Here is a 26491-nt window from a genome sequence, read left to right as displayed (position 1 = left end):
GGACCGAAAGAAGGGGAGCCAGGAGGGGAGGTGTGTGGGAAAAGGATGACGCAGAATACAGGAGCCGCCCCGCACCCAGAGGGCCCAGATCAGGGGTGACAGGGCTGTGAGCTCTTCTGGGGGCCTCTGGTGCCCACCAGCTCAGTGCCGTGCAGCACCCCTGGAGGAGGATGGGGGTCCTAGGGTACTGTCTAACACAGAGGCAGTGACGGAGATGGAGGGTCAGATCAGGACATCCCAAGACCTTGACAGAATCCCGAGCACACAAAAAGTAGATTTTCGGAGCCTGTGTCAACAGATGGGGCCAGTGGGGGGCCCAGGTATTTCTACTGTTGAGCCGCCCTGGGCACGGGCAGGGCCCGTGTGTGAGAGTCCTTGTGCTGTCAGTTACGCAATTCGCAGATGGCTGGTGCCTTTCAGACCTTGAGCCAGTTATTTCATAGTTGTGCTTTTAGATACTAAGTGTTTTTGAGAATTAAAGTTACCCAGTGGAAATTTACCTAGCATCCCGCATTTAACGTATTAGCTCTGTTCTCTGAAATGAGCATTTTGGTCTGTCTGGGAGATGGAGACTGAAACGTTTCCGCAAGTCAGCGCTGTGGAGCATGAAGGCCCCATGTGCCCACGGGTTCCATGTTTGCTGTCGCTGGAGCAAAGGCGTGTTGTGAGGTGTGACTGCTTCTGCAGAAAGGTGAGGCTCAGAAGGCTTTTCCCACGTGGGGACTCCTCAGTCATGAGTCAGTAAGAACTGTAGGTGTGTCTTGCTACCGGAAGTTTCTCCCTGGAGGGGTGTCCATAAGGTGGCTGACTGTGAATCTGATCTTGCCTTAAAGCCACCAGGAAGCTCACTGTTTACAAACTGATTTGTCAGAGGGTCCTGCGGAGAGCGGAAGTCCTTTCGTCATAAATGTGTTCTACCCCAAGTGTCTGTCTTGAGAATCGACTGTTTTATTCCTTGATTTCTTAAGGCCGTTGACACCTGTGCCCTTCTGTGAGCGAAGGCAGACAGCTGCCTGTGACCAGTGCCCGCAGCTATTGCCTGGCGCTGTCACCCTGTTCCAGTGGTGGGACACGGGCCACTGCCAAGGGTCTCCCAAAGCCCCAGCAGAGAGGGCATGCAAAATGGAAAGGGTCCCCACAGGCTTGCGTAAGCAGAGGGGGGCTTTGCTGACTCAGGACCAGGGGCCTGTGTGGAGCTGCTTTGGGTGCCCCGGCCAGGTCGCTGGTCTCGCCTTTTCTGGCACGGCGCTTTTTAAGCATCCACGCTCCTTCTGCTTCCCTTGTAGCTTCATTGCTGACATGTAGCAGAGCCTGTGATTGGCAGCCCCTCACCGTGTGATGGGCAGTTCCCCGTGGAGAGCAGAGTCCTTACCAAAAGAGGAGCAGGGATGCTGGGTGGGGGAGGCACCGCCGGGGCCCAGGCAGGTGTGGAGGGGGCAGCGGAGTGAGGCTGCAGCTGCGTCCCGCACATCAGGTGCGAAGCCCAGGTCTCCGAGCCCCTGCCAGCCTCAAGCGATTAAGGACACTGGCGTATCTTCCTGCATCTGGGTTGTTGTCTCCATTGCTACTTGCTGTTAGAAGTTAAAACTAAGAAATTTTAAAAGATTTATTAAGTTTTGAAACATGCAACTATAAATCCATTACATGTTAACATAAATAGCATATCTTTTTTTTTTTTTTAAAAAGGTCGCTACTTAAAAAGAAGAATTGGTGAAGAGGGGCGCTGATGTTTTGCTGCCCTGCTGAGGGTCTGGTTTGCCGGAAGACGCTGGCTGGCTTCTGTAACCCGTCAGCTGCCACGTCACACCATGCAGCTGCCAGGGGGCGAACGTGGGAAAGGCGAGCAGCATTTTAGGATTATCACTGGAATCGTTTTAACTTTGTGGGTCCCCGAAAAGGAACCCCCAGGGTTCCTGGGCCACGCTTTGAGAACCTCTGGTTTAGGTCTTAGGCAAGATTCTCTGCTATGTGAGTTAGGGTATTTTGGGGTTTTTGTTTGTTTTTATTTTAATCTTTCTTATTTATTAAAATGTTTAAATAGTCCGTGTGTGGTGGCTCACACCTGTAATCCCAGCACTTTAGGAGGCCAAGGCGGGCAGATCACAAGGTGGGGAGTTTGAGACCAGCCTGGCCAGCATGGTGAAACCCCGTCTCTACTAAAAATACCAAAATTAGCTGGGTGTGGTGGCACGTGCCTGTAGTCCCAGCTACTCCGGAGGCTGAGGCAGGAGAATCGCTTGAATCTGGGAGGCGGAGGTTGCAGTGAGGTGAGATCATGCCACTGCACTCCAGCCTGGGCAGCAAGAGTGAGACTCCATCTCAAAAGAAAAAAGAAGTTAGCTGGGCATGGTGGCATATACCCATGGTCCTAGTTACTTGGGTGGCTGAGGTGGGAGAATTCCACAAACCCAGGAGTTCAAGGTTGTGGTGAGCTGTGGTTGTGCCACTACACTCCAGCCTGGGTGACAGAGCAAGACCTTGTCTCTAGAAAACTTTTTTTTTTTTTTTTTGAGGTGGAGTCTTGCTCTGTTGCCAGGCTATTGTGCAGTGGCACAATATCGGCTCACTGCAACCTCCGCCTCCTGGGTTCAAGCGATTCCTCCGCCTCAGCCTCCCGAGGAGCTGGGACTACAGGCGCATGCCACCATGCCGAGCTAGTTTTTTAAAAACATTTTTTTTAAGTTGAAAAATTTAGCTTGCTATAGAATAGTTGATGCTTTCAGGATTTCAAATTCGCCGTGGGTCCGGGCTCCCGATGGCTGCAGCCCCCGGTTCGTGTCTGCAGAGGCCACCATCGGTCCTGCTTGCACGCCAGCCTCTGCGGGGCAGCTCTCGGGCACGCTTCTGTCTTTGCCTTTTTTCTCCTCCCCTCCTCCCCTTTTCCATACACACACGGCCGGGCACACGCTGGCAGGTGACCGTGTCAGCGGTGGGCTCTTCGTGGCAGTGTGCACGAAGGTTCTGGCTCCTTGCGAGGCTGTGGGGCTGCGCTGTGGACTGTCCTGTGTGGCTGGGTCCAGCCTGTTTGCTGTCATGATACCGGAGACAGCCTTGCCCTGCTGCCTTCGTGTGTGTGTGTGTGTGAGACTAGGAAAGCTTCCTGGAAGTGAAATCGCCGTTTTGTTGGATATTGCAAAATTTCCCCCCACGCCACTCTCCACGTGAGACAGAGCCTGTGTTCCCAGACCCCACACCCACATGCTGTGTCTCTTTGCCAGTCTTCTGGGGAATGGGTTTCTGAAGGCAGTGTGGTTTGTATTTCTTGGCTGGGCATATGACCGAAGCCTGTAACCCCAACACTATGGGAGACCAGGTTGTCCAGGAGCCTGGGATCAGCCTGGGCAACGTGGCAAAACCCTGTCTCTACAAAAAGTACAAACGTTAGTCGGGCACAGTGGCGTGCACCTGTAGTCTCAGCAACCCAGGAGGCTGAGGCAGGAGGATCACTGAGCCTGGGAGATGGAGACTGTGGTGAGAGATGATCGTACCAGTGCACTCCATCCTGGGCACAGAGTGAGACCAGTCTCAAAAAAAAAAAAAAAATCGTATTTGTCTCATTATTATAAGTGAAGGTTAATTGATGAGCTGTTTGTTTTACCTTTGTCTTTTGTCCATTTTTCTTTCCCTCCCTCCCCCCCTTCCTCCGTCCATCTGTCCGTCTGCCTTTCTTTCTCTTTCTGTTTTTCTTTCTCTTTCTCTCTCTTTTTTCTTTCTTTCTTTCTCTCTTTCTTTTCTGACAAAGTCTCCATCACTCAGGCTGGAGTGCAGTATCCTGATCTCAGCTCACTGCCAACCTGCACCTCCCGGGTTCAAGCGATTCTCCTGCCTCAGCCATCTGAGTAGCCGGAACTATAGGTGCCTGCCACCATGCCTGGCTACTTTTTGTAATTTTGGTAGAGACAGGGTTTCACCGTGTTGGCCAGGCTGGTCTCAAACTCCTGACCTCACGACCTGCCCACCTTGGCCTCCCAACATTCTGGGATTACAGGCATGAGCCACGGTGCCTGGCCTTTTGTCTATTTTTCTGTTGGAATGTTTATCCATGGCAGGCAAATGAATCCTTTGTGGTATGTTTCCCAGATTATCATTCATCTCTGACTACTTACGGAGGTTTTGCCTTGTAAAATGTCTTTTTAGCATCATGTATCTTCTCTTTTGTTGTGCTGTCGTCCTGCTAGGACAGACCTCGTACAGTCCTGAGGTCCTGAGTGCCCCTCAGGGTCGCCTTTGCTACCTTAACGCTTTCCTTGTTCTGCATTCAAATCTTTGGTCTAATTTGAATTTATATTGGGAAGGTGTAAGGTACGGAGCCAGCCTTTTCTTTTTCTTTTTCTTTGATGGAGTTTTGCTCTTGTCGCCCAGACTGGAGTGGAATGGTGTGATCTCAGCTCACAGCAACTTCTGCCTCCTGGATTCAAGCGATTCTCCTGCCTCAGCCTCCCGAGTAGCTGGGATTACAGGCAAGTGCCACCACACCCAGCTAATTTTGTATTTTCAGTAGAGACGGGGGTTTCTCCATGTTGGTCAGGCTGGTCTTGAACTCCCGACCTCAGATGATCCGCCTGCCTCGGCCTCCCAAAATGTTGGGATTACAGGCGTGAGCCACTGCGCCCGGCCCCCTTATCTTTTTTTAGGTAGCTTCCTAGATGTCCCAACGTGATTGGTGAGATGATTTATCTCATGCACCTGATTGTGATTGGATCTGAGTCTTTCTGTACCTTCTCATGGCTCTGCTCTCTGTTCATGCGCCATTAGCGTCCTTTCGGCATGGCTGCCTCCCCACCGCCTTCGTGTGGCAGGGCTGGCCTCCCCCCGTCAGTCTCGCTTTTCAGGGTTTTCCTGGCTATTTGGATTTGTTTATTTTTCCCTGAAAACCTTAGATCCAGATTGTCTTGGTTCTTCTAAAATCTGTTGTTTTTCTTTTTAGGGGAATTACATTCAATTTGTAGATTTTTCAGAGAGGATCAGTTCTCTCTCTCTCTCTGTATAAATTGTGGTAAAATACACATAACACAATGTACCGCATTAACCATTTCTGAGCATGTCATTAAGCACATTCACTCTGTTCTGCAACCGTCACCACCTGTACCTCCAGAACGTTCCATCTGCCCCAGCTGGAACTCCGCCCCCATCAAGCACTGCCACTCCAGAGCCTCTCTCCACCCCCGACACTCCCCAGTCCATACCCTGTCTCTGTGCATTTTGACTCCTCTGGGGACTGCAGATAAGTGGAATCTCACAGTGTCTGTCCATTTATGACTCCCTCATTTCACAAAGCATAATGTCCTCTAGGTTCACCCAGGTTCTGGCAAGTGTCAGGATTTCCTTCCTTTTCAGGGCTGAATAATATTCCATGGTGTAGGTGGACTGCATGTGGCTATTCGTTCTTCTGCTGATGGACGCTCGTGTGGCTTCTACCTTTTGGCTGTTAGGAAAAATGCCGCAGCGAGCATGGGTGCACAGATACGGCCTCAAAACCTCGCATTTAGTTCTTTCAGGAGACCCAGCAGTGGGATTGCCGAATCACATGGTAGTTCTATTTTTAGTATTTTGCAGAGCGTCCGTCCCGTGCTCCGTGCAGCAGCGCACAAGCCTCCAATTTCTTCCCATCCTCGCCAGCACTTGCTGGTTTCTGAGTTTTCAATCATGCTGTCCTCGTGGCTGTGGAGTGGTCTCTCCCTGGGTTTGGTGCGCGTTTCCCTGGTGGCGGCATCTCCACGTGGGCTCCTTGGCTCTTTGGACGGACGCATGGGTCGTTTCTTCCTTTTGCTGGGTGAATGCGCTGCTGTGAACACGGGTGTGCCAGTGCCTGTTTGAGGCCCTGCTTTCTGTTCTCTGATATGTACCCAGACGTGGGCTTCCTGGGTCGTAGGGTAATTCTGTTTCATTTTTTGAGGAACCGTCGCAGTTTTCCATGGCCCCTATGGCTGTGCTTTACCCTCCCTGGCTGGGGGCACTGGGACCAGGCCAGAGCATTTGCCTGATAATACAGCGAGTCCAGAGCTTTGCTGCCGACCCTGCCTCTCTCTGACGGCCTGGCGCCCCTGGTCCCCCAGCCCAGCCCCTTGGGTAGGCAGGAGCAGTGAAGCCTGGGGTCCCACCCTCCACCTGTGATGGATGTGATGTCCCTTCCTGAGTCACGGTTTCCTTATGTCTTTAAAAAGCGGGGGTCACAGCCAGGCGCGGTGGCACACGCCTCTGCGCTTTGGGAGGCCGAGGTGGGCGGATCACGACGAGGTCAAGAGATCGAGGCCATCCTGGCTAGCATAGTGAAACCCTGTCTCTACTAAAAGTACAAAAATTAGCCAGGCGTGGTGGTAAGCGCCTGTAATCCCAGCTACTTGGGAAGCTGAGACAGGAGAATCGCTTGAACACAGGAGGCAGAGGTTGCAGTGAGCTGAGACCGCGCCACTGCACTGCAGACTGGTGACAGAGCGAGACTCCATCTCAAAAGAAAGGAGCGAGGGTCCTAATAATAGTAGCCAATAGTTATGGGTTCTTAGTACCTGCCAGGCTGGAGACAGGTGTAGGGAAGCCAGGAACCCAGCCCCCCACAGGCTGGTGTGTAGGGATTGAGCAAGGTGTGGCCAGGAGTCATGAAGCAAGTACTGTCCGTTATGAAGCGTGGCCATGGCCACCATTAACATGGGATGTCAGAGGATTTGCCAGACGCTCCCTGCTCTCGCTGTCCCTGGATGAATCCTGACATGCCAGCTTGGCTCCATCTCCGCTGCCCACACCAGTCCCAGCCACCGCCCTCTCTCCTCTGCCTGGCCATGGTTTCCTAACTGGTATTTCCACTTCGGGCCTCTTCCAGCCATTGGCTAGGACGCCCCACGCTGTGCTCAGAATGGGACCAGATGCCCTAGCACAGCCTCGTCTGCTCCCACCCGTTCTTTTGTTCCTGGACGTGCAGCACTGCAGCTCTAAGATGTCCTGCCTGCCCCGTGCTCTTGTTCCCTAGTCCCTACCTGACGGCGAGCTGCCCCTTGGCAAGCCCGATCAGCCTGCAGCCTGCAGTGGAAACAAGTGCTTCTCTGTTTTCTATCAGGTCCGCCCTTGCTCCCAGGCCTGTCAGGAGACTCTTCTGTAAGACTGGACTATCAGAGCACCCCAGCTGGCAGGTGTTACCTGGGCCACAGGTGTGAAGTGGACCTGGGGTTTTTTTTATCTTGCTTTTAAAATATTATTTTGGGTGGGGTGTGGTGGCTCATATCTGTAATCCCAGCACTTTGGGAGGCTGAGGCAGGCGGATGACCCGAGGTCAGGAGTTCAAGACCAGCCTGGCCAACATGGCGAAACCATGTTGTATTTTTTAGTCTCTACTAAAAATACAAAGATTAGCCGGGTATGGTGGCGGGTGCCTGTAATCCCAGCTGCTCGGGAGGTGGAGGCAGGAGGATCACTTGAACCTGGGAGGTGGAGTTTGTAGTAAGCTGAGATTGCGCCACGGCATTACAGCCTCGGCAACAAGAGTGAAACTCCATCTCAAAAAATACATGTGTGTGTGTGTGTGTGTGTGTGTGTTTTTTCTTGGCCAGCTGTGGTGGCTCATGCTTGTAATCTCAGCACTGTGGGAGGCTGAGGTGGAAGGATGGCTTGAAATCAGGAGTTTGAGACCAGCCTGAGCAGCATAGCGAAACTCCATCTTTACTAAAAAATTTTTTTAAATTAGCTGGGCAGTGGCAGTGCCTGTGGTCCCAGCTACTCTGGTGGCTAAGTTGGGAGGATCATTGAGCCAGGAATTGGAGGCCGCAGTGAGCTGTGATTGTGCCACTGCACTTCATTCTGGATGAAAGAGTAAGACCCTGTCTCCAAAAAAAAAGCCCAAAACATATTTTTTGTGTTTCTTGGACCTTGGGTTTGGCGGCCAAGGCATACGCAGCAGACTGCTGAGTGGCCTTGGTTCCTGTCTGGACCGGCTTGGCCTCGGGCGGTCCCGTTGCCCGGCGAGCAGGAGCCTGGGTCCGCCTTCTCCTGGCCGTGAGCTTCCTTCAACGCAGAGGGTGCTTGGGGCCTGCTGCGTGTCCCAGGGCTTGGTCCGTGTGGGAGAGTCTCCGTAGGCCTGGCAGAGCCCTTTGACCTCAGCTGGGCCACATTTAAAAAACAAGTTGACAGAAGGGAAGGTCGTGGTTTGGAGGTGCACAAAGGCTTCTTTCAAGACAGGCCACGTGGGTTTCCTTCAGTACTAGATTTGCCCAGGGACCAGGAACCTCTTTAACATCCACCTGACTTGGCCATTCATGTGCTGCCAGTTCTCTGGTGCCAGGCTGTGTGCTGGGCCCCAGGGACACGGCACGCCGATGGTCAGGCCCACGTGCACGCCGGATCCTGCACTGTGGAGTGGGAATGCTCTGGGGACGGGAACGGCTGAGCAGGGCCTGCCCCCCAGGACCAGGGCACCCCAGGCAGGAGGCAGAGCTTGGGGCTGGCTCCTGGCTTCACGAAGTCTCACTCACTGTGTTGTCCTTTGTCACTGGACGGTAAGGGGCACCTGTCTGAAACCCGAGGGGTGACCCGGCTGCTGTTAGGTGTGGGTGGGGCCTACACTGGTGGCTGTCCCAAGTCAGTTCACCTCCCAGCACCCCTGAGTGTGGCGCCCTCCTTGCTGGCTCCTCTGCCTTGGGTGGGACCTGGGATGGTGGAGAGAAGTCCCCGGGCTACTGCCCAGGTGGGACAGGAGGGTGGCTGGTGGCACGTGGGATCCTTGAGCAAGCTTCTTCTGCCCCCAGGAACTTGGAGACTTTCCAGGCTGCCGCAGCCTGGCCAGGAACCATGCCTTGCTCCTCAGCCCTTTCCTCAAAAGGACTGGATGGTGGCAAGGCCCACGCACGAATGTGTGATGCGTGGACCACCGAAAGGAGCACCCATGTGCCTGGCGAGGGCTGTGGGGCCTTCCGGTCCGCCCTGCCCCTGATGTGGGGCTCCTGTGAGCATTCTCGTTCTGCTAGGCATCTGTGGACCCTGGACAGGGATGGTCAGCCACAGCCCATGGGCCAACCCTGCCCGCTGCCACCTGTTTCTGCCTGTTTTGTAAATGATGTCTGGTTTGCATGCCGCCATGCCCGTTTGCAGCGGCGTCGGGGTGTTGCAGAGGCCCTGTGGCCTGCTGGGCCGAAGTTGCTCACCGCCCAGCCTTGAGGATGGTCTGCCGAGCCCCACCTAGGAGCCACTCCCTGTGCCTTCCCGCTGCCACAGCCTTTGAGGCCGAAACGTCTCTGGGGAACAGCCTGCTTTCAGACAGCTTTCAGCTTGCAGGAAACCGGGCAAGGGCAGTGGCAGGAAGACAGGGCGAATCCAGGGAATCCAGAAAGGGCTTCCTTGCAGCCACCTCACTGGCTGGATATTCCCAAGCCCCGGTTGCTAAGAGAGATGGAGAGGGTTGGAAAAAAATGTTTCCACTAGAAATGCCTCCCTCCACGTGCTCCTGTTACCTCGTTCATTTGCTTCTACAACACAGCGGCTTTTGCTTGCCTACCTGTGTCTAAACGTAGGTTTTCTTGCCAGCTTTGTTTTGTTTAAATAAACTTCTGTGCAGGCCGGGCGTGGTGGCTCACGCCTGTAATCCCAGCACTTTGGGTGGGCGAGGCGGGTGGATCGTTTGAGGTCAGGAGTTTGAGACCAGCCTGGCCAACACAGTGAAACCCTGTCTCTACTAAAACTACAAAAAAATTAGCTGGATATGGTGGTAGACGCCTGTAGTCCCAGCTACTTGGGAGGCTGAGGCAGGAGAATCGCTTGAACCTGGGTGGCAGAGGTTGCGGTGAGCCAAGATCATGCCTTGGCACTCCAGCCTGGGCAACAAGAGTGAAACTCCATCTCAAAAAATAAATAAAAAATAAATAAACATCTGTGCAGTCCCTCTGCCAGGGTCCCCATTCAGGCTTCTAGGCAGAGGGGCCTGTGAGCTGTCATACAGGGTGATGGGTGCATTAATAGAGGCATATGTTGGGGAGGGTTGGGTGAATGGTGCCGAGCTGTTTCTGGGGCTATCCTGAGGTTCAAGCAAGCTCAGGCAGTGGAGTCCAGCAGAGTCAATTCATGTTCCTGTTGTGCCATTTCTCTCTCACCCTGCCTCCCTGAACCTCGGTTTACCCATTTGTCAGTTGGTTTAACAAATGCTCCTTCCTTTCAGTGTTGTGACTAGGCAGATTGAGACCTGGCAGGGGAGATGCACATGGCGGGGACTTGTCACTCCTGTCCTTTCATCCTGCTTTGTGCCCTCTGAGACAGGCTCCTTGGGCAGGGGCTGCCCTTCTGAGGTGTGGGTCGAACTGTTGGTGGCATTATTTTCATTTATTTATTTTTAGAGACAGCGTCTCGATCTGTTGCCCAGGCTGGAGTCCAGTGATGCGATCATGGCTCATTGCAGCCTTGAACTCCTGAAACCCGAGGGGTGGGCTCAAGCAATCCTCCTGCCTCAGCCTTCTGAGTAGCTGGGACCACAGGCGCACGCCACCATGCCCGGCTAATTTATTTTTGGTAGAGGTGGGATCTTGCTGTATTATCCAGGCTGGTTTTGAACTCCTGAGCTCAAGCGATTCTCCTGCGTTGGACTCCCAGAGGTCTGGGGTTTCAGGTGTGAACCACTGAGGCTGGCTGATGGTCCTGTGGTTATTGTCATTGTCACTGTTACTGCGGTTTACTGATCACGGATGCTTTGCTGTGGAGCCAGATTTGGATGATGTCCTTGGCCTATGGGAGAAAGGCCCTCTTTCCTTGGTGTCAGGAGATTTGTGGTGCTGAGCAGGCTCGGGTGCACGGGGGGCCCGGGGGAAGTGAGGGCATGGTGCTGGGTCCGGAGAACGCACCCTGTGTAGCAGGTGCTGCCAGCCCTCATCCGCCTGGGGCGTCCTCTCAAGGACCAAGCCGGTGCAAGCCTGGACTGAGGCCCAGGTCACCTGGAGACGGGCTTCTGAGCTCACACCTGTGCCCAGGTGCCCCTGCTGCCTCCACCTAAAGACCTGGAGACTGAGGGTTAGGACTGGGCTTGACCTGGGCAGCCTGACTCAGGGAACCTTACTCTCAATGCTGTGGGGCTGGCCCAGGAATGGGATCAGAGGGAGTCTGCCTGGTTTGCCCACAGCTGGGGCAGGGACAAGCTGTGGTGGCCAGGGGGCGGCTGGAGGCTGCTGCGCCCTCCCTGACGTGGTCTCCTGCCTCCCGGGCCCCCAGGCTGAACCCCTGTTTGTGTTCTGGGTGCTGTGGTCCTCTCCTGCCCACAGCCCCTGCTCACCCACAGGCTCTTCCTGCCCTGCCTGCGGACCCTGGGCTTGGGTCCCTGCTCGGGAGCTCATAGTGACTGGGGGTCTTGGGATGGTCTCGGAACCTTTTACCCTGGCTTCCCACACCTGCAAGACAGCACCGCCTCCCCGGCGCCCACGGCCATGCAGCGGTGATGTGTGGAACAGGAGAGCAGCGTTTGTGAAAGACTTGTTTGGAGAGTAGGGCCGTGTTTTTGTTGTTTTTGCTGCTGGCTGGGCTGGTTGCTGAGTCCTTCCGGCACTGTGTCATGGCGTCCTCTAACAGCCCTGAGCAGGGGCCCCTGTCTGAGGTCATACAGCTGTGGCCAGCCAGGGCCTGGCGTCCGGCTGCCGCAACCCACTGCATGCCCACTGCATGCCTGTAGTCCAGATGATCTGGTGAACGGCGGGGCAGAAACCCACCCTCGAGGCTCTCCAGCCCCTGCAGTACTTAGGGCGACCGGAGCAGATGTGGGTCAGCCCCGCCCACTGCTGGAGGCACAGAGGGCTAGGATGCAGCCCCCAGCGCCACACAGGCGAGTGTCCCCTCTGTCCCCAAGCTGCTGTCGCTGTGCTGTGCGGTGGTTGTGTGTCCCCAGGCAGGGTGATGTGATTGAAGGTGACTGGCTGGGTGGTGGGTTTCCTAATGGCTGGGAAGGTCATCTGGGACAATGTGGCTTGGGCAGCATCCCGGAGGCCAGGGAGGGGCTGCCGTGGCCAAGGGCAGGGTGCCAGGATGGGGCTAGAGGTCGGGCTGCTGGCCCTGAGTCAGAGACAGGCCCACCTCACCCTGAGGCATCCGTGCTGCCTTTGATGCCATAGACACCACCTCCTACCCTGGAGGCCGCCTGCCCAGCTTGCCGCTTCCTGCTTCCCAGGCTCTTTAACCCCTTCGGGCCTCTCAGGAGCTCTCCTCCTGCATTTAGGCCTCACCTTCTATTTCACACATGTGTCCCCAGCCTGCCGGGAGGGAGGCGGGGGAGGGGAGGCTGCTGCGGGTCAGGGAGCCCCGACGGCTGTCACACCGGCCTTAGCAACGCGAGAGGAGGGATCTGGAGGCGGCTCACATGGGTTCCCAGGAGCTGACGGCTGGGTTTTCAGGAATTTTGGAGTTGGCCATTAATAAAAATGAAAGTCCGTAAACTTGCAGTTAGATAAATTATGTTGGAAGCAAAGGCCGTGAATCCTCAAACCCCATCGCTCCTGAATTGTTCGACTGCATTTTACTATTGCGCGTGCCGCTGAGGTTCCCGGGGCCCGCCGCACGCGTGGCGGAAACGCTGGGGGGTGGTGGTGGCTGGCAGGGTGCGCGCGCCAAGGGCGGGGCGCGGCTGCCCGGCACGGCCTCACTCCTCCCTGTGCTGCTGGTCTAATGTCAGTGATGAGGAAAGTGTTAACTTGCAGATTAAGCTAAGAATTGTGTGATGTCTGTCGCCATCGATCGTGAGTGGCTCAGAGCCTCCTGAAGAGACTCTGCCGTTGGAAAACAGCCACCTGGTTCAGCACGGACGCTCTCCCTTCCACCTCTGTTGCGGTTTGCAAACGGAAACAGAAACACCAGCCAGCGCCCCTGCCGTGCTCCCTGGCGGTGACCGCGGGCCCAACCGTGGAGACAAGATCTGAGCGCGCATTCACGAAAGCATTCCGTGAGAGTCGCTGGCTGTCCGGAATGTACATGAAGGAGTAGCGCATGTTTCATGGTGGTTTGCAGATACGTGTCGCGGGGAGTAAGCGTGGGACATGTGGCTGTGCACGTAGGTTCCCGTGTTGGGTCCTTCGCCGTTCACCAGCTCCTTCCTCTCCAGGCCCGGGCAGGATCCCGGCGCACAGAGGAGGAAGCGCAGGCTCACGAAGGCCCCTCCCAGTCCTCCCTGTCTTCCTGACTGTCTCCTGAGCCACCCTGGGGAGGGGCCCCAGAGCGGGCAGTACCCTGTGCTGGCATTAGCGCCCCAGGGTGTGCTTAGCCCTGGGCCTGCTCCCTGACCCCCCGGGTGGCTTTCCTGTCACAATGCAGAAGGCTCAGCTCCCCTCATGGGGTTCCAGCCTGACCCTCGTAGGACTGAAGCCTGAAGATGTTTTGCCAAGGGAAGGAATTCAAGCTTCTTTCTGGAGGAACATCCCAGATCACGGACACCTTGGAGTTCAAGTTTTTGTGTATTTGGGGACACTGTCCTTTGGCAGGGCCCAAGGCAGAGTCCATGGGTGTCCCTTTCTCTCGAGGCCTCTGGGAGAGGAAAGAAAGCTCAGCTGGTGGCTGGGGGCCCAGGCTGACAGGGACCCCCCGGCCGCGGTGTCTGGGCTGCTTCTGTGTATTGCTGCCTCACTCTGAGTGGGTGCTTGTCGCTGCTCACCACCTGCCAAGCTCTGCATAGGGAGACCCGGGCACCTGCAGCTTGAGCCCACCTGAGCATCTCCAGCAGAGCTGAGCCCCTGGAGGCTGAGCCAGACACAGCCCCTGCCCTCGGGGAGCACCAGGCTAACCAGGCAGGGCTGGGGGCACAGGCACTTGGGTTCTAACCAAGCAGGGCTGGGGGCACAGGCGCTAAGCAAAGGAGCCATCAGGATATTCCAAAGACCCCACATCAAACCAAACAGGGTGGTGGAGTGAAGCGGCGGTGCCCGGGGAATGGGGCAAATGAGGGGTGTTCCAGAGTCAGACGTGTTGGGCGCTGCAGGGACCCTGCAGCGGTCGAAGGCTTCCAAAGGGGCTCGGCAGGGCTGCAGCCAAGCCTAGGGGAGCCGGAGCTGATAGGGTGTCGGGTGAGCAGCCGTGTTTACCCAGGTGCACGGGAAGCCCCTGGAGAGCTTCGGCAGGGATGCTTCCGGGGCTGATTTCCCCTTCAAAGACCTCGCCATGCTTGCCATGTGGAGAAGGTTCGGGAGGCCGGAGGCTTCATGGACCAGGCTGGGTGTGGGAGTAGGGGACAGATGTGCAGCCTTGTCTGGAGGCGGGTGGCCGGCATCCACTGTACGTTGGCATTGGGGTGAGGAACCAGAGGACCAAGGACTCCTGAGGGTTTTGCCCAGGCAGCTGGTGGACACGGTGCCATCCAACCCGAGTGCCCCTTGAGACCCAAGCCTGTGCCAGGCATGCCATAGTTGAGATGCTAGTGAGATGTCCAGCTCGGAGCCTGCAGGGAGGCTGGGTATGGGGGGCAGGGTTGAGAGCAGCCGAACACCCGGATACGGACATCAGCATTTGAGGCCCCCTCTCCGTGCCCAGCGGGCAGGACTAAGGCCTGAATCCAGGAAAGGGATGAAGCTCCTAGACAGCCCTTGAGTTTGGGGCAGTGCACATGTCATCTGATGTGAGCCGACATCTGGAGCCTGATGCTGGAACACCAGTGGCCAAGGCTGGGCAGGGTCTGGAAGGGCGGGATGTGGAGAGGGGCCAGGGAGCCTGTGTGTGCTTGGGCCCTTGGGCTCTCTTTGCATCAGGAGCTAGGAGGTGCGACCATGTGGCTGGTGGGTTTGTTTTCTTCTTAGAGACAGGTTCTGGCTCTCACACAGGCTGGAGTGCCGTGGTTCAATTGTGGTTTACTGCAGCCTCCAACTTCCAGGTTCGGGTGATCCTCCCGCCTCAGCCTTCTGAGCACTGAGCACCTGGGTGGTACTATAGGCAGGTGCCACCATGCTGGCTAATGGTTTTTTTCTCTCTTATTTTTTTGAGACAGAGTCTTCCTCTTTCTCCCGGCTGGAGTGCAGTGGCACAATCTTGGCTCACTGCACCCTCCGTCTCCTGGGTTCAAGCAATTCCCCTGCGTCAGCCTCCTGAGTAGCTGGGACTACAGGCGCCGGCCACCACACCCAGCTAATTTTCTTGTATTTTTAGTAGAGACGGGGTTTCACCATGGCCAGGATGGTCTTGATCTCCTGACCTCAGGATCCGCCCGCCTTGGCCTCCCAAAGTGCTGGGATTACAGGCGTGAGCCACTGCGCCTGGCCTAATGTTTTTATTTCATTCTCTGTAGAGATGGGGTCTCGCTATGTTGCCCACCACAGCCTGTCAAAGTGCTGGGATTACAGGCATGAGCCCCGGTGCCTGGCTGGCATTGGGGTATCGGTGGAACCAGGCTTTCTTTGCTGGCCCTCCCTGGTCCTCCTGTTACTCTGCAAAGCCTTGGAGTCCACCAGCTGCCCGGTCCTCATGTCCTCTCCAAGCTGCCCAGGTTGGCTGTCCAGCTGCTGGTCTAACCTCCATCCCAGGCCTTTCTGATGGTGAGGTTTTGGGTCCACCTTCCCTAGAGGACTGAGACTTGGCAGAGGGCCAGGCGGGGGCTGGGGGCCCACTGCAGTGGGTATGGGGGAGGCGAGTGTGTTTTGCTCCACATCTGCGAGTCCCCCAGAGCCACTGCTCAGGAGGGCTGGCCGCCGTGGGGACTCGGGCGCTGCGTATCCCGGGATCAGCGGGAGAGCCGCCAGATAATGAGGGGATGAAGGGTGCGTGGCAGCCTGGCCCTGGTGTGGAGGTCAGCTGTGATCCAGGGACCCAGAACTGGGAGAGGAGCTTCAGCTGGGGAGGTGGTGTGACGGAGGCACAGCTCAGGGCGAGCGCCAGAGACCAGGAACCATTTTTTTTTTTTTTTATCTTGGGCTGGGGAAGGGGAAATCAAGTCCCCTGCGGTTTCCGAGTCCAGGGTTCCCCAGACACTGTCGCCTTTGTGTGACCAGAATCGATTCAGCGGTTTCCAGAGCAGCGTGCTTTTGTGTTCCAGGGCTGGCTGGCCCAATTCCGTCCCGCTTGCGGAGAGGGCCTGGAGCCTGGCCGGGTGCCACCCTGAGCCTGGGGGACCCTGGGGGAGCCTGGACAGCCGCGGTGAGACCGGGGTCCTCCAGGTTCCGGGTCAGCAGCGCCCCTCCCTCTGTGGCTGTCGGTGTTGGACGGCTCGGAGGCCGTGGGTCCTGGGTCCTCGCAGCACTCCCTGGCTCCGGGCCAGGGTCTGGAGGAGCCACAGTGAAGGAGTGTTTCTGGGTATATCTGAGACAGGTGGAGGTATGGGGCAGGGGGCAGGGGGCAGGGGGACATGGCAGGTGCTATCTGAGCAGAAGCCGCAGCCTTGGGAAAAGGTGCTACCCTCTGGGGCAGTGGTCCCAGGGGCCACATGCTTTTCCGCAGCCATCTCGATCCTGAAGGCAGGCTTCCTCCCAAGGCCGGGTGCAGCCCTGCTGGCATAGCACCTGCGCAGCCCAGGGTTGGGGGTCCAGTGAGGAAGGGCGGAGGCCTCCTGAGAACCTGGCCTTCTCAGGGCGGCCGGCAAGAGAAGGGGTCTCTCAGGAAGCCTCTCAGAACCTGACAGGGCGAGAGGAAGGGAGGCCAGTCTGAGAGGGCCCACGGCTCAGAGTCGCAGGGGCCCCGGGCTGCAGGCTGAGGAGCTGGGCTTCCTCCAGGGACCGTGGAGGGCGGGATGGGCAGCTGGAAGTAGGGAGGGCATGGGCCGTCCGTCCAGCGGGGGATGCAGGGTTGCTGCACCCAGGGCGGAAGGCGCAGGTGAGACTCGGGCTGACAGCATCGGGAGACCCCGATCTGACATGAGGTGCAGCCTTGGAGTGAAGGTCAGTGTGTAGACGGGCCCTGGTTTCTGCATCTGTCAGTCAGGGAGGACAGTGTCCCCCCCCAAAAGTCATATCCACTGGTACGTACCTGTGGACCCCACCTTACTTGGAAACAGCTCCAGGGGCTGCCCGTGTGGCTGTGGAGGGCCCCACCCCGGTGCACGTGCAGGCTGGAAGCGTGGCCCGGCCCATCCCTGGCAGTGTGTCATGACGTGGAGTTTGGTTCTTAACTGACTGAAGCTTGAAAAGTCTCTTTTTGAGGAGCCCAGGGAGGTGGGTGAGGAGGGTGGTGGGGCCGGTGGGGCTGAGAGTGGGGTCCTCTAGGACCCTGATGTGTGGGCGCTGTCTCCAAGAGATGTCCTGAGCCACCCGGCAGGAGGACCCTGGGTTTGAGCGGGACGCTGTGGCGGGGGGCGCTGCATTCTGGTGGTGACAGGCGGGACACTCGGTGCCTTTGTCCCTCTCCCAGTGCGGCCCCGTTTGCTTGCCTGAGCTGATGGGGAAGGAGCTCCGGCCTCAGAATTAGAGCCTCCCAGAGGAGGGGGCTGTCTTCTGCCCAGAGCTCTGCAAGCAGCCAGGAGCCCCGTGTGTGTCCGAGCGTGGCCCGGCTTGTCCCCTCGCCTCCCTCTCAGGAGGACTTGCTGGGGTTTTGGAGAATGGAAGGAAGTAGGTTTTCCATTGCTGCACCTCCCATTCCAGTTCATCGTTACTTTTTAACCATTAAAAAGGAGCAGAAGTGGTGGTGACAGGGCTTGGGGCGGGGATGGGAGTTCCTGTTCGTGAGCAGAGGTTCAGTCAGACAAGATGAGCCTGGAGGCAGCGTGACGGCTGTGCCTTACGCCACAGAGCTGCCCATAGAAACGGGTGAAGTTGGTAAGATTATGTTGTGTGTGTTTTACCATAAATAAAACATAGTGTGGGGAAAGAAGTAACAGGCAGGGATTTTAGAACATTTGGGAAGAGAATGGTTAACGACCGCCATAAGCCAATGCTCCCGACGCCTGGCCCCAGAGCACCGAGCCTCTTCACACGCCTGTGGCCACAGGAAGATCACGGTTTTAGCTGCCTTCGACCCTTCACAAGGTTGGGGTCCTGTGTGGGTCCACCAGGGTGTTCCAGGACCCCCTGACCTGCTGGTCTGGATGGGTGGTGTGTGACGCGCCCCCCACCCCGCCGGTCCTCCACTTCTCAAGCTTGGTCCTAGGGTCCTGGTGTTGAGATGTGGAGTCGCCAGCCCAGGGGGTATCGTGTGCGCGGCCCCGCCGCATTCCGCAGCCCTGGTCGGCTTTAGTTTCCTTTCCCGTGCACTTGAAGGTTTTCGCATGTTAGGAGGTGGTCTTGTCGTTTCTCCTAGTACAGTCAAGCTGTCTTTCTTTTTTTCTGACAGAGTGTCACTCTGTCACCCAGGCTGGAGTGCAGTGGTGCAATCTCGGCTCGCTGCAACCTCTGCCTCCCGGGTTCAAGTGATTCTCCTGCCTCACCCTCCTGAGTGGCTGGGATTATAGGCACCCTCCACCAGGCCCAGCTAATTTTTGTATTTTTAGCAGAGAAGCGGTTTTGCCAGGGATCGGAGAGCTGCTCAGTTCTCTTTTCTTTTGCTTTGTGTGTTTTAAGTTTACTGAACCTCTACAAATGGTCCCTCTGCCATCTGTAGCTCCTATACGGGAGATTTCCAAACGGCTGGCTTGTGCCTCCAGCTGAGCAGCGGTGGCTACCCCCTCATCACCCACAGCCCCTCCTGGGGTTCTCCTAGCTTCCAGGGGACACTGGGCGTCGGAACAGCTCCCTGCAGAGCCTGTGTCCTGTGGGTTTTGCAGCAGGGCCACCATCAGGAATACCCCAGCCCATCCCAGGAGGGCCTCCCCGCCCCTCACCTGCTGGGAGCCTCCGAGGCTCTGTGGCTCAGAGTGGGTTCTGGTGTATTCTTCGTCCTCCCGACTTCTTGCCACGAACTGTGATGTCAAGGAGAAAGAAGAGCCTGGGGAGGCAGGGCAGGCATGTTGGGGCCGGGTCTGACCTTGCTCTGAGTGCTTCCCTGCCATGCTGCCTGCCCCAAGCAGGAAGTTCTGGAAGTTCCCGCCCCCCCCTCCCCGCCCCAAGGATCACTCCTCATCCCTCCCTTCTTCCGCCTGACCCAGTCGCTCTGTCTTCTTGAATTCCCAGGATACCTTTGACTTAGTGGTATTATTCCCTTTTCAGAGGCAAAAACTTCAGCTCAGAAAGCCGATCAGTGGCAGGACAGGCTTTCAGCCCAGGTGTGTGCAGAGCAGTCCTCCCACGGGGACCCAGGCGTCTTGCACAAGTCGGGGACAGGGGCTTTTGGGAGAGGTATCCAGGCCATGAAGCTGCATGATGGGGCTGGGGCTGGGGTGGCCTCTCCCTGCCTGGCTGGCCCCTCCTGTGGGCCACTGATCCTGGCCCCCAGGATTTTGGGGGTGCCTTGGTGTTGCTGGCCCAGTTGGGGCAGAGATATGGGGAGCAGGCACTCCATGGCACATCCATCCTTAGGCACGCAGGTGTGTGTGAATCGTGCATGTCTGTGCAGCACACAGTGACTTGTACCTCAGTGTGACCAGGCCTCTGTGCTGATCGGAGGAGGAGGCTGGCATGTGAGCTGGGGCAGGAGGCACAGCCAGCCCCGGGTCCCTGACCCCGCCGTCTCTGGGAGGTGTGAGATCTGATGTGTCTCAGAGTGCCAGCCTGGCTGCATAGCGGGTAGGAACATGCTTTAGGCAGAGGGAGCAGCGTAGGTGGAGTCCTGGAAGCCAGGGCCAGGTGGAGCAGGCAGGACACGAGGCCAGACCCCCTAAGTCCAGGAGAGAATCACTCGAAGCATCCCCAGCACACGCATCTGGTGGCTTCCAGGCGTGGCTGCCATCCTGGTGGAGTGTTTGGCTGTCACATTAACCATGTTCTTGAGGGTTTGTTAGGCAGCTTTTCAGCCTGGCTGGCCCTCCTTCCTTCTTCCAGAGCAGGGTTCCTTCCTTGAGCCTGCACGCCACCCTGCTGAGCCAGGCTGAGAACGTTGGCTTCCTTCTGCTGGGAGCCGGTGGTCTTGCCTGGTGGGAGGCCAGGATGCAGCCCAGCGCTGACCAGGCTGGGCTGGGTGGGGTGGCCGAGGGTCCCACTTGGTGGGTGCAGGGTGGGGGTCTGTGGGTCGGGGTTTTCTTTGGAAAGCTGGACTGTCCGTGCCCCGCGTGTGGGAGCTGGGTTGTGGGGTTGGGGATGTGTGGGGGAGGGACAGTGGCAAGCGGGCGAGTGACCGTGCCCCCTCTCTTGCAGGGACCCCGAGCGTCATGTTAGGGTGAAGCAGAGGAGCTCAGTGCTGAACATGCTAAGGAGGTTGGACAAAATCAGGTTCAGAGGTCACAAGAGAGATGACTTCCTCGATCTAGTGGAGTCTCCAAATGCCTCGGACACCGAATGCAGCGATGAAATCCCCCTGAAGGTACCGCGGACCTCGCCCCGGGACAGCGAGGAGCTGAGGGACCCTGTGAGTACCTGTCCTCGTCCCCTGGTGTGGGCCGGGGTGTCGTCTCCACCCTCTGTGGCTGGGCTGAGCGTGGACTCATGGACAGATTCATGTCCTGCCTTTGCTGGTCAGAGACAGACTGGGCCTGACTCCGTCTCACCTGACCCCTGACCCCGGCGGACCTCATGGGGCCGGGGTGCTGCCAGGCTGAGCCTTCTCTGTTCCAAGGGCTGATCAGTGGCTGGATTGGTTTTCCTCGTTGGCTTTTCAGGGTGGGTGGATGTGTGTGATGCGGAAGCCTTTGCTGGCCCTGGGAACGTTGACAGGCAGATGGGGCAGGGCAGGCACCGTCTGGAAGCTGCTGGTGCTGGCTTTTCTTCTGGCTGAGCCAGGGAGCACGTCCCCAGCCCACAAAGCTGGCTGAGCCCAGGCTGGGCCCTCCTCAGCCATGCGGAGTCAGGGCTGGGTCTGTGGCAGCTGGGGAGGACAGCAGATACCCACCGAGCACCTCAGCTAGGCCCTGGGGCCCGGGTGGGAGCCAGGCGGGTGTGGGCCCTGCCTTCTGGAAACTTGCATTTGGTGGGGGTGCAGGTTGGGGTGTGGTGAGGTGGGACAGGCTCCCCAGGGCCCCTCCTCTGGCTTCTGGCTCCCCTCCAGTGTGCACACACCACGTTTGGTGTCCGGCTGGTTTCCTCTCCCGGCCCTGAGCCAGGTCTTCTTGGGTATGGGCTGGGAGCACCGGCCTTCCCTGGCTCCTCCTGTTACTAGTGCTCGATAACAGGGCAGTGACTGTGCATTGCTCTTGGCAGGAATTAATAATTTACTACCACTGCCGCTCTCTGAGCGCTGCCTGATCAGGCAGGTGGGGCCGCTTGGCTTCCTGGGGCATCACTATAGAGCGGGGAGCACCCAGCCTGCCGGGCTCGGCCGTCCCCAGGCAAAGGCTGATTCATCCCCCAGCTGCTGGCCTGGGGTGTCTGCCCTCAAGCAGGTCGTGTGGCAGAGCGGCAGGGGCCTGCCCTGGAGAGCTGGAGAGCTCTGTCTCATGTGCCTCTGGCTGGGGCTGGCATGGAGGGCGTGGGTCACGGTTCTCCGAGGGTGGTGTTTGTGCTGAGCATGTGGCGGTTGTCGTGGGAACAAAAATCTCCCCCCTCAACACGTACATGGTTCCAAGCTCAACAGGGAGGGGTGGGTGAGGAGATCGCACACAAAGGCCAGAGCAGGGCTGTGTCCCGGCTCCCTCTCTGCCCTGCCTCAGGTACAGACCAGGTAGAGGCCCTCCACCTGAGTGTGTGCGTGGCGTCTGAGGGGTGGGTGGGGCTGGCATGGGAGGAGTGGGTGGTGCAGAGGGTCTACAGGGCCCGGCCTCTGGGGCTTATACCCAGCTGTTTACCGGGCCACGTGGTCCAGCAGTACCCGCCGTGGCGTTTCGGTGCAGATCACAGGCGCTGTCACAGAGGAGCTCGGGAACGGGTACCTGGTGCCGCCGCTCCCTGGGATGGTCCACAGCCGGCCTGGCCTGCAGGAGGTGGTCTTGGCATAGAGCCGGTGGCGCAGTGGGACCGGGCTGCCAGAAGGTTCTGACGATGAGCAGCGCCGGGGCCTTGTGCTGTGTGGCAGGCCGGGTGCTTTGCTGTTGGTGGAAGGCGAGGTTTTGGTGGGAGGTGACTGTGGTGGCGATATGCCTCCAGGACCAGGCCTGGCTTCTGCGCCCATCAGGGCGATGTCGGTCCAGGCCTGGACTCCTGTTGAGAGGAGGATTAGGGGAGCTCATGGATGTTTATTCTGGGACTTTGATTTGGTGTACTGTGTTTGGATGGCTTTGCTTGCAAGGTTATGAGAGAGGGAGAGCCTTTCCCCGGGGATGCTGTGGTCCCTGATGTGCGCTGCTGAGTGAGCTAGAAGGCTGGAATCAGGGGCCGGGGCAGAGGTGCAGGTGTTGGTCTGGTTGGAGCAGCAGGAGACACGGCTGCAGGATGGTGGGGTCTTCACCTGGGGCAGCACATCTGGATGTGCGGCATCAGGGAGCCCCTGCAGGGGAGGGCAGCGTCAGAGCTGGCTGCTCCAGGCTGGTTGTCTAATGAGTAGCCTGGAGAACGTGGTTCCTGGGGGTGGCAGAGGATGTGGTGCTGGCGGGGTTGCTGGGGTCACAGGAGAGGCAGCCGTGATCTGGATCAGCTCTGCTGGGCAGGTAGTGGTCCACAAGGCACAAGGGAGCTTGAAGGGGCGTGTTGAGTTGGGAGGGGGCCCCTTGGTCTGCTGTCAAGGAGAGGCAAATGCTGCAGAGGTCAGGGCAAGGTCAGCGTGTGGACTGGGGCTCCCCTTCCTCGAGGCTGTGAGGGGCTGCAGGGACTCGGACGTCCGGAATCCCAGGAGATTCCCGGTGTGGGTGAGCAGGGCCCCGCCCAGGGCACGGCGCTGAACGCAGGTCGGGCACTGACCACACAGACCAGACTGAGCCCTTTAGCTGTTTAACCTGGACCTGAGCCTCGGTGCCTCGGCTTTAAGGGGACGGCAGTCTCGTCGACCCCCAGGCCTGCCGTCAGGATTAAATGAGATAATAAGTGAAACATGTGTGGCTGGCATCTGGCTTGTGGCTGGCTCGAAGGGAGTTGCCATTACTCATCACCGTGAATACTGATTCGCTAAACCCTCCTCCGGGTTCCAGGGCCCCTTGGCGAAGCCTCATTCCTGTAGCATGTAGATGCTGCTCCAGGCCAGGCTCACGCGGCCTCCAGGGCGGGAGAGTGGGGAGTGTGCAGCATTGCCCTGCCCTGCCCCTTCCGATGCCCCTCTCGTCACCCTTTCTCAGCTGTGCAGCCTCCCAGAAACATCCTGAAACCTGGGCTCAGGCACAGAGGCCTTGAGGGTTGGTTTTACTTTTATTTGATTTCATTTTTTTGAGATAGAGTCTCACTCTGTCACCCAGGCTGGAGTGCAGTGGCGTGGTCTCAGCTCCCTGCAACCTCCACTTCCCAGGTTCAAGGGATTCTCCTGCCTCAGCCTCCTGAAGAGCTGGGATTACAGGCGTGGGCCACCACGCCCGGCTAATTTTTAAGATATTTTTAGTAGGGACAGGGTTTCACTATATTGGCCAGGCTGGTCTCGAACTCCTGACCTCATGATCTGCCACTGGCTGACTCCGGAGCAGGTCCCAGGCATATTCTCATTCTGTCTGAAACACTTCAGGGTCTGTGTCTGAAAGGCGAGGACTGGAGCTCAGCAGCCCAGATGGTGCAGGGGTTCTGGCCGCAGGCTCTTCAGGGCATCCTGCGGGCTCTATGTGGTGCACCCAGGCCCCTGCCCACCCAGGTGGACCTTTTCCAGGCTGGCTGTGTCAGAGCCACCTTCACGGAGACGTTTAGCCCCGGGGTCTGTCCTCGGGCCCCAGCTGAGGTCCTAGGCTGGTGCTACCTGCATCGTGAGTTTCCGGGGTCAGCATGGAGCCCCAGGCCAGTGTCCACTGCTGTGTCAGCTGGAGCACAGGTGGGGTTGCGTGACCTGCTTTGGACTCTTGGAGCTTCTGTCCTCCTGGATGGGTGCTTGTGGGATCCCAGCTCCCAGCACCTGGCTCCACTGGCCTCCCTCCCGGAACAGGCGGCCCATGTCTGTTCCTCTAATATTGGTGCCGGGACGGACCCCAAGCAGCACCCACGGGCCCTTCCAGTGGGCAGGACAGATGGAATCACCCTGCCTCCGCCAACCTCCCGCCCCCAGAACTCGTGCCCTAGCAGCCATAGTAGCTGAAAGTGTGGGAGGTCAGGCACCCAGAGTGGGGCAGCCACAGCCAGCCCAGAAGCCTCTGGTTTCCGAAGCCGGCGCCTTCTTCCTGGGCTATGGCCACAGCGTGGGTGATACACGTCCAAGGAGCCGTTGCTGTGCTGCTCCACATGGTCTCGTCCAAGCCACACGTGTGTTACCTCGCCCTGGAGGAGGAGGTCTGGGGACCCAGGTGGAGAAATCGGGTCCCTGCCGTCCTGTGCTGGGGCACTCACTCATGTGCTGTCCCTCACAAGGTCCCTGGCAGGATGCATCGTGGAAGGTGACTGTGTGGTGTCCAGTGTGGGGCCCAGGCAGGCTTGGCTGTAGCCCCTGGGCTCCTTGGCTGTAGCCCCTGGGCTCCTTGGCTGGAGCCCCTGGGCTCCAGGCATCAGGCAGCAGTGGCCTGTAACCTGAGCCCATCCTGGCTCGCTGGGACGTTGAGCGGGGGTTTTCATGAAGCAGACAGGGGAGGCCCCTGTTTGGAGTTTGCTTACCTCAGTTCCGCAGACCCTTCTACCCGTGGGCCAGTCTCTCCGACCTACTCAGCCTGGCTGGTGGAGGCACCCCCAGCCTCCGCTCAGGTGGGAGGGCCATGGGGCCAGCACAGTTCCGGGGTTTTCTTCCCTCTGCAGCCCGAGATCAGGACCACAACCATCAAGAGACTTAGCGCCACTCATCTGGTTTTAATTTTTAAGATATTTCTTAGAGTCAGCCTTACAGGGGCTCTGAGGATGTCCACATTGTCTGAGATGTCCCTGCCCCCAACAGAGGAGGCTGGGTGGGCAGACACAGGTCTTAGGCTGGGGGCGCCATCACCACATCTGACCATTGTGTGCCCAGAGGCTGCAGCTGCTGCTCCCTTTCAGATGCCGCTTCTGCCATCCTGGGGCCCCTGGGCACATCTAGGGGAACCAAGTGGTGGAGACAGGGTGCCACAGGTGGCCCCTCTGAGCTGTTGGTATTTCTCTTCTAGGCTGGTCCAGGGACCCTCATCATGGCCACAGGAGTCCAGGACTTTAACCGGACAGAGTATGATCGACTCAATGAGATCAAAGGTCACCTGGAAATTGCCTTATTGGAAAAACACTTCTTACGTGAGTACCAGAAAGCGCTTGGAGGTGTGGGACAAGGTGGGGCAGGTGGCTGAGGTGGGGGATGTTGTCTTGCCCAGGAGCTGGGACTGAGGGACACCCATGCCAGCTGGAAGTGAGCCCTGGGCAGCTGTGGCTCCGGCGTGGCTCGTCCGGGCAAGGCCTCTGCCTCTGCATTTGAGCCTCCACTGTGGCTCTGCTAAGCCAGCACTCAAGACTGCTCCAGGGGGCTGGGGACATGGGGCCTTTTCCCTGTGGGGTAAAGGAGAGTCTCAGGGGAAAAGGAGTGAAATGTTCCAAGAAAATTGTAATGATTTAGGAAATGTGTCCCTTGCATTCCCAATGGGTGGCTCAAACTTTTTCAGAGCTTTTGGAAGGACTCTGAAATCTTAGTTTGTTCTGGTTGGTTTGTGTGTCCAGCAGAGAGGTGGGGCCATGGGCTCTCCCGTCCACGGGCCTTGGACGGGGTTTGGGGCTCTGTAGTAGTGAGAACGGCAGAGATTCGTACAGGAGGGCTCGCAGGCTCGGCCGCACGTGGTGTAGCGCTCCTGAGACTCCCTCCCCACCCGTGTCCTCCCTGTTGTACAGATGTGGAAACTGAGGCACAGAGCATTCAGTGAAGTCACCCTGCTGTGAGGTGACATCTAAATAGTAAGGGGTCGGCTGGGCGCGGTGGCTCAAGCCTGTAATCCCAGCACTTTGGGAGGCCGAGGCGGGTGGATCATGAGGTCGAGAGATCGAGACCATCCTGGTCAACATGGTGAAACCCCGTCTCTACTAAAAATACAAAAAATTAGCTGGGCATGGTGGTGCATGCCTGTGATCCCAGCTACTCAGGAGGCTGAGGCAGGAGAATTGCCTGAACCCAGGAGGCGGAGGTTGCGGTGAGCCGAGATCGCACCATTGCACTCCAGCCTGGGTAACGAGAGCGAAACTCCGTCTCAAAAAAAAAAAAAAAATAGTAAGGGGTCACTTACCGGTAAGACAGCACCAGGCAGATGAGTCCCAAAGTTCATGCCAGTGACCCCGCCGCGTGTGGTTTTCACAGCCGGCACAGCTGGTGGGATTTATGTTATTGGGAAAAAGATAAATTAGGGAAAAAAAGCTTCACTGCTGTATGTCCAGAGCCAGTCACTTCTGAACTACATGGAGCCCCCAGTCGTGACGGGCAGGGGCTTAGGAGCGGGGCGGGCAGGTCACTCCTTTCCGGGTGTCCTACCCAGGTGGGGTCTCTTCGACGCTCTGGACCAGAGAGCCGGTACCTCCGCTGAAAGGGCGGTCATCCTGGTGTCCTGTCCTTGGTTACCAATGCTGTCGTGTCTGTGCGCTCACCTGCTGCTGGAGGGTCCAAGGCCAGTCCACGTGGGCTT

The 26491-nt window shown here is 57.8% G+C and overlaps 1 protein-coding gene across 6 annotated transcripts in view; it reads left to right on the top strand.

The window, feature by feature from the left end:
- GRAMD4 (GRAM domain containing 4) overlaps nucleotides 1-26491 on the top strand; it is an 83227-nt gene that overhangs the window by 21167 nt on the left and 35569 nt on the right. For 5 of the 6 annotated variants that reach the window (XM_074391141.1, XM_039463165.2, XM_074391143.1 and 2 more), the window contains exons 2-3: nucleotides 20079-20289; nucleotides 25004-25124. In XM_074391141.1, the coding sequence (XP_074247242.1) occupies nucleotides 20128-20289; nucleotides 25004-25124 (283 nt within the window). In that variant the 5' untranslated portion in view covers nucleotides 20079-20127. Of the gene's footprint in view, nucleotides 1-12583; nucleotides 12998-20078; nucleotides 20290-25003; nucleotides 25125-26491 lie in introns of those variants that run through there. The other variant, XM_074391140.1, reaches the window with a different exon arrangement.

This window comes from Saimiri boliviensis, chromosome 21 (genome assembly GCF_048565385.1).
Source record: "Saimiri boliviensis isolate mSaiBol1 chromosome 21, mSaiBol1.pri, whole genome shotgun sequence".
Taxonomy (NCBI): Eukaryota; Metazoa; Chordata; class Mammalia; order Primates; family Cebidae; genus Saimiri; species Saimiri boliviensis.
Note: the sequence above shows the minus strand (reverse complement) of the source record. Positions and strands in the feature narration are given on the sequence as shown.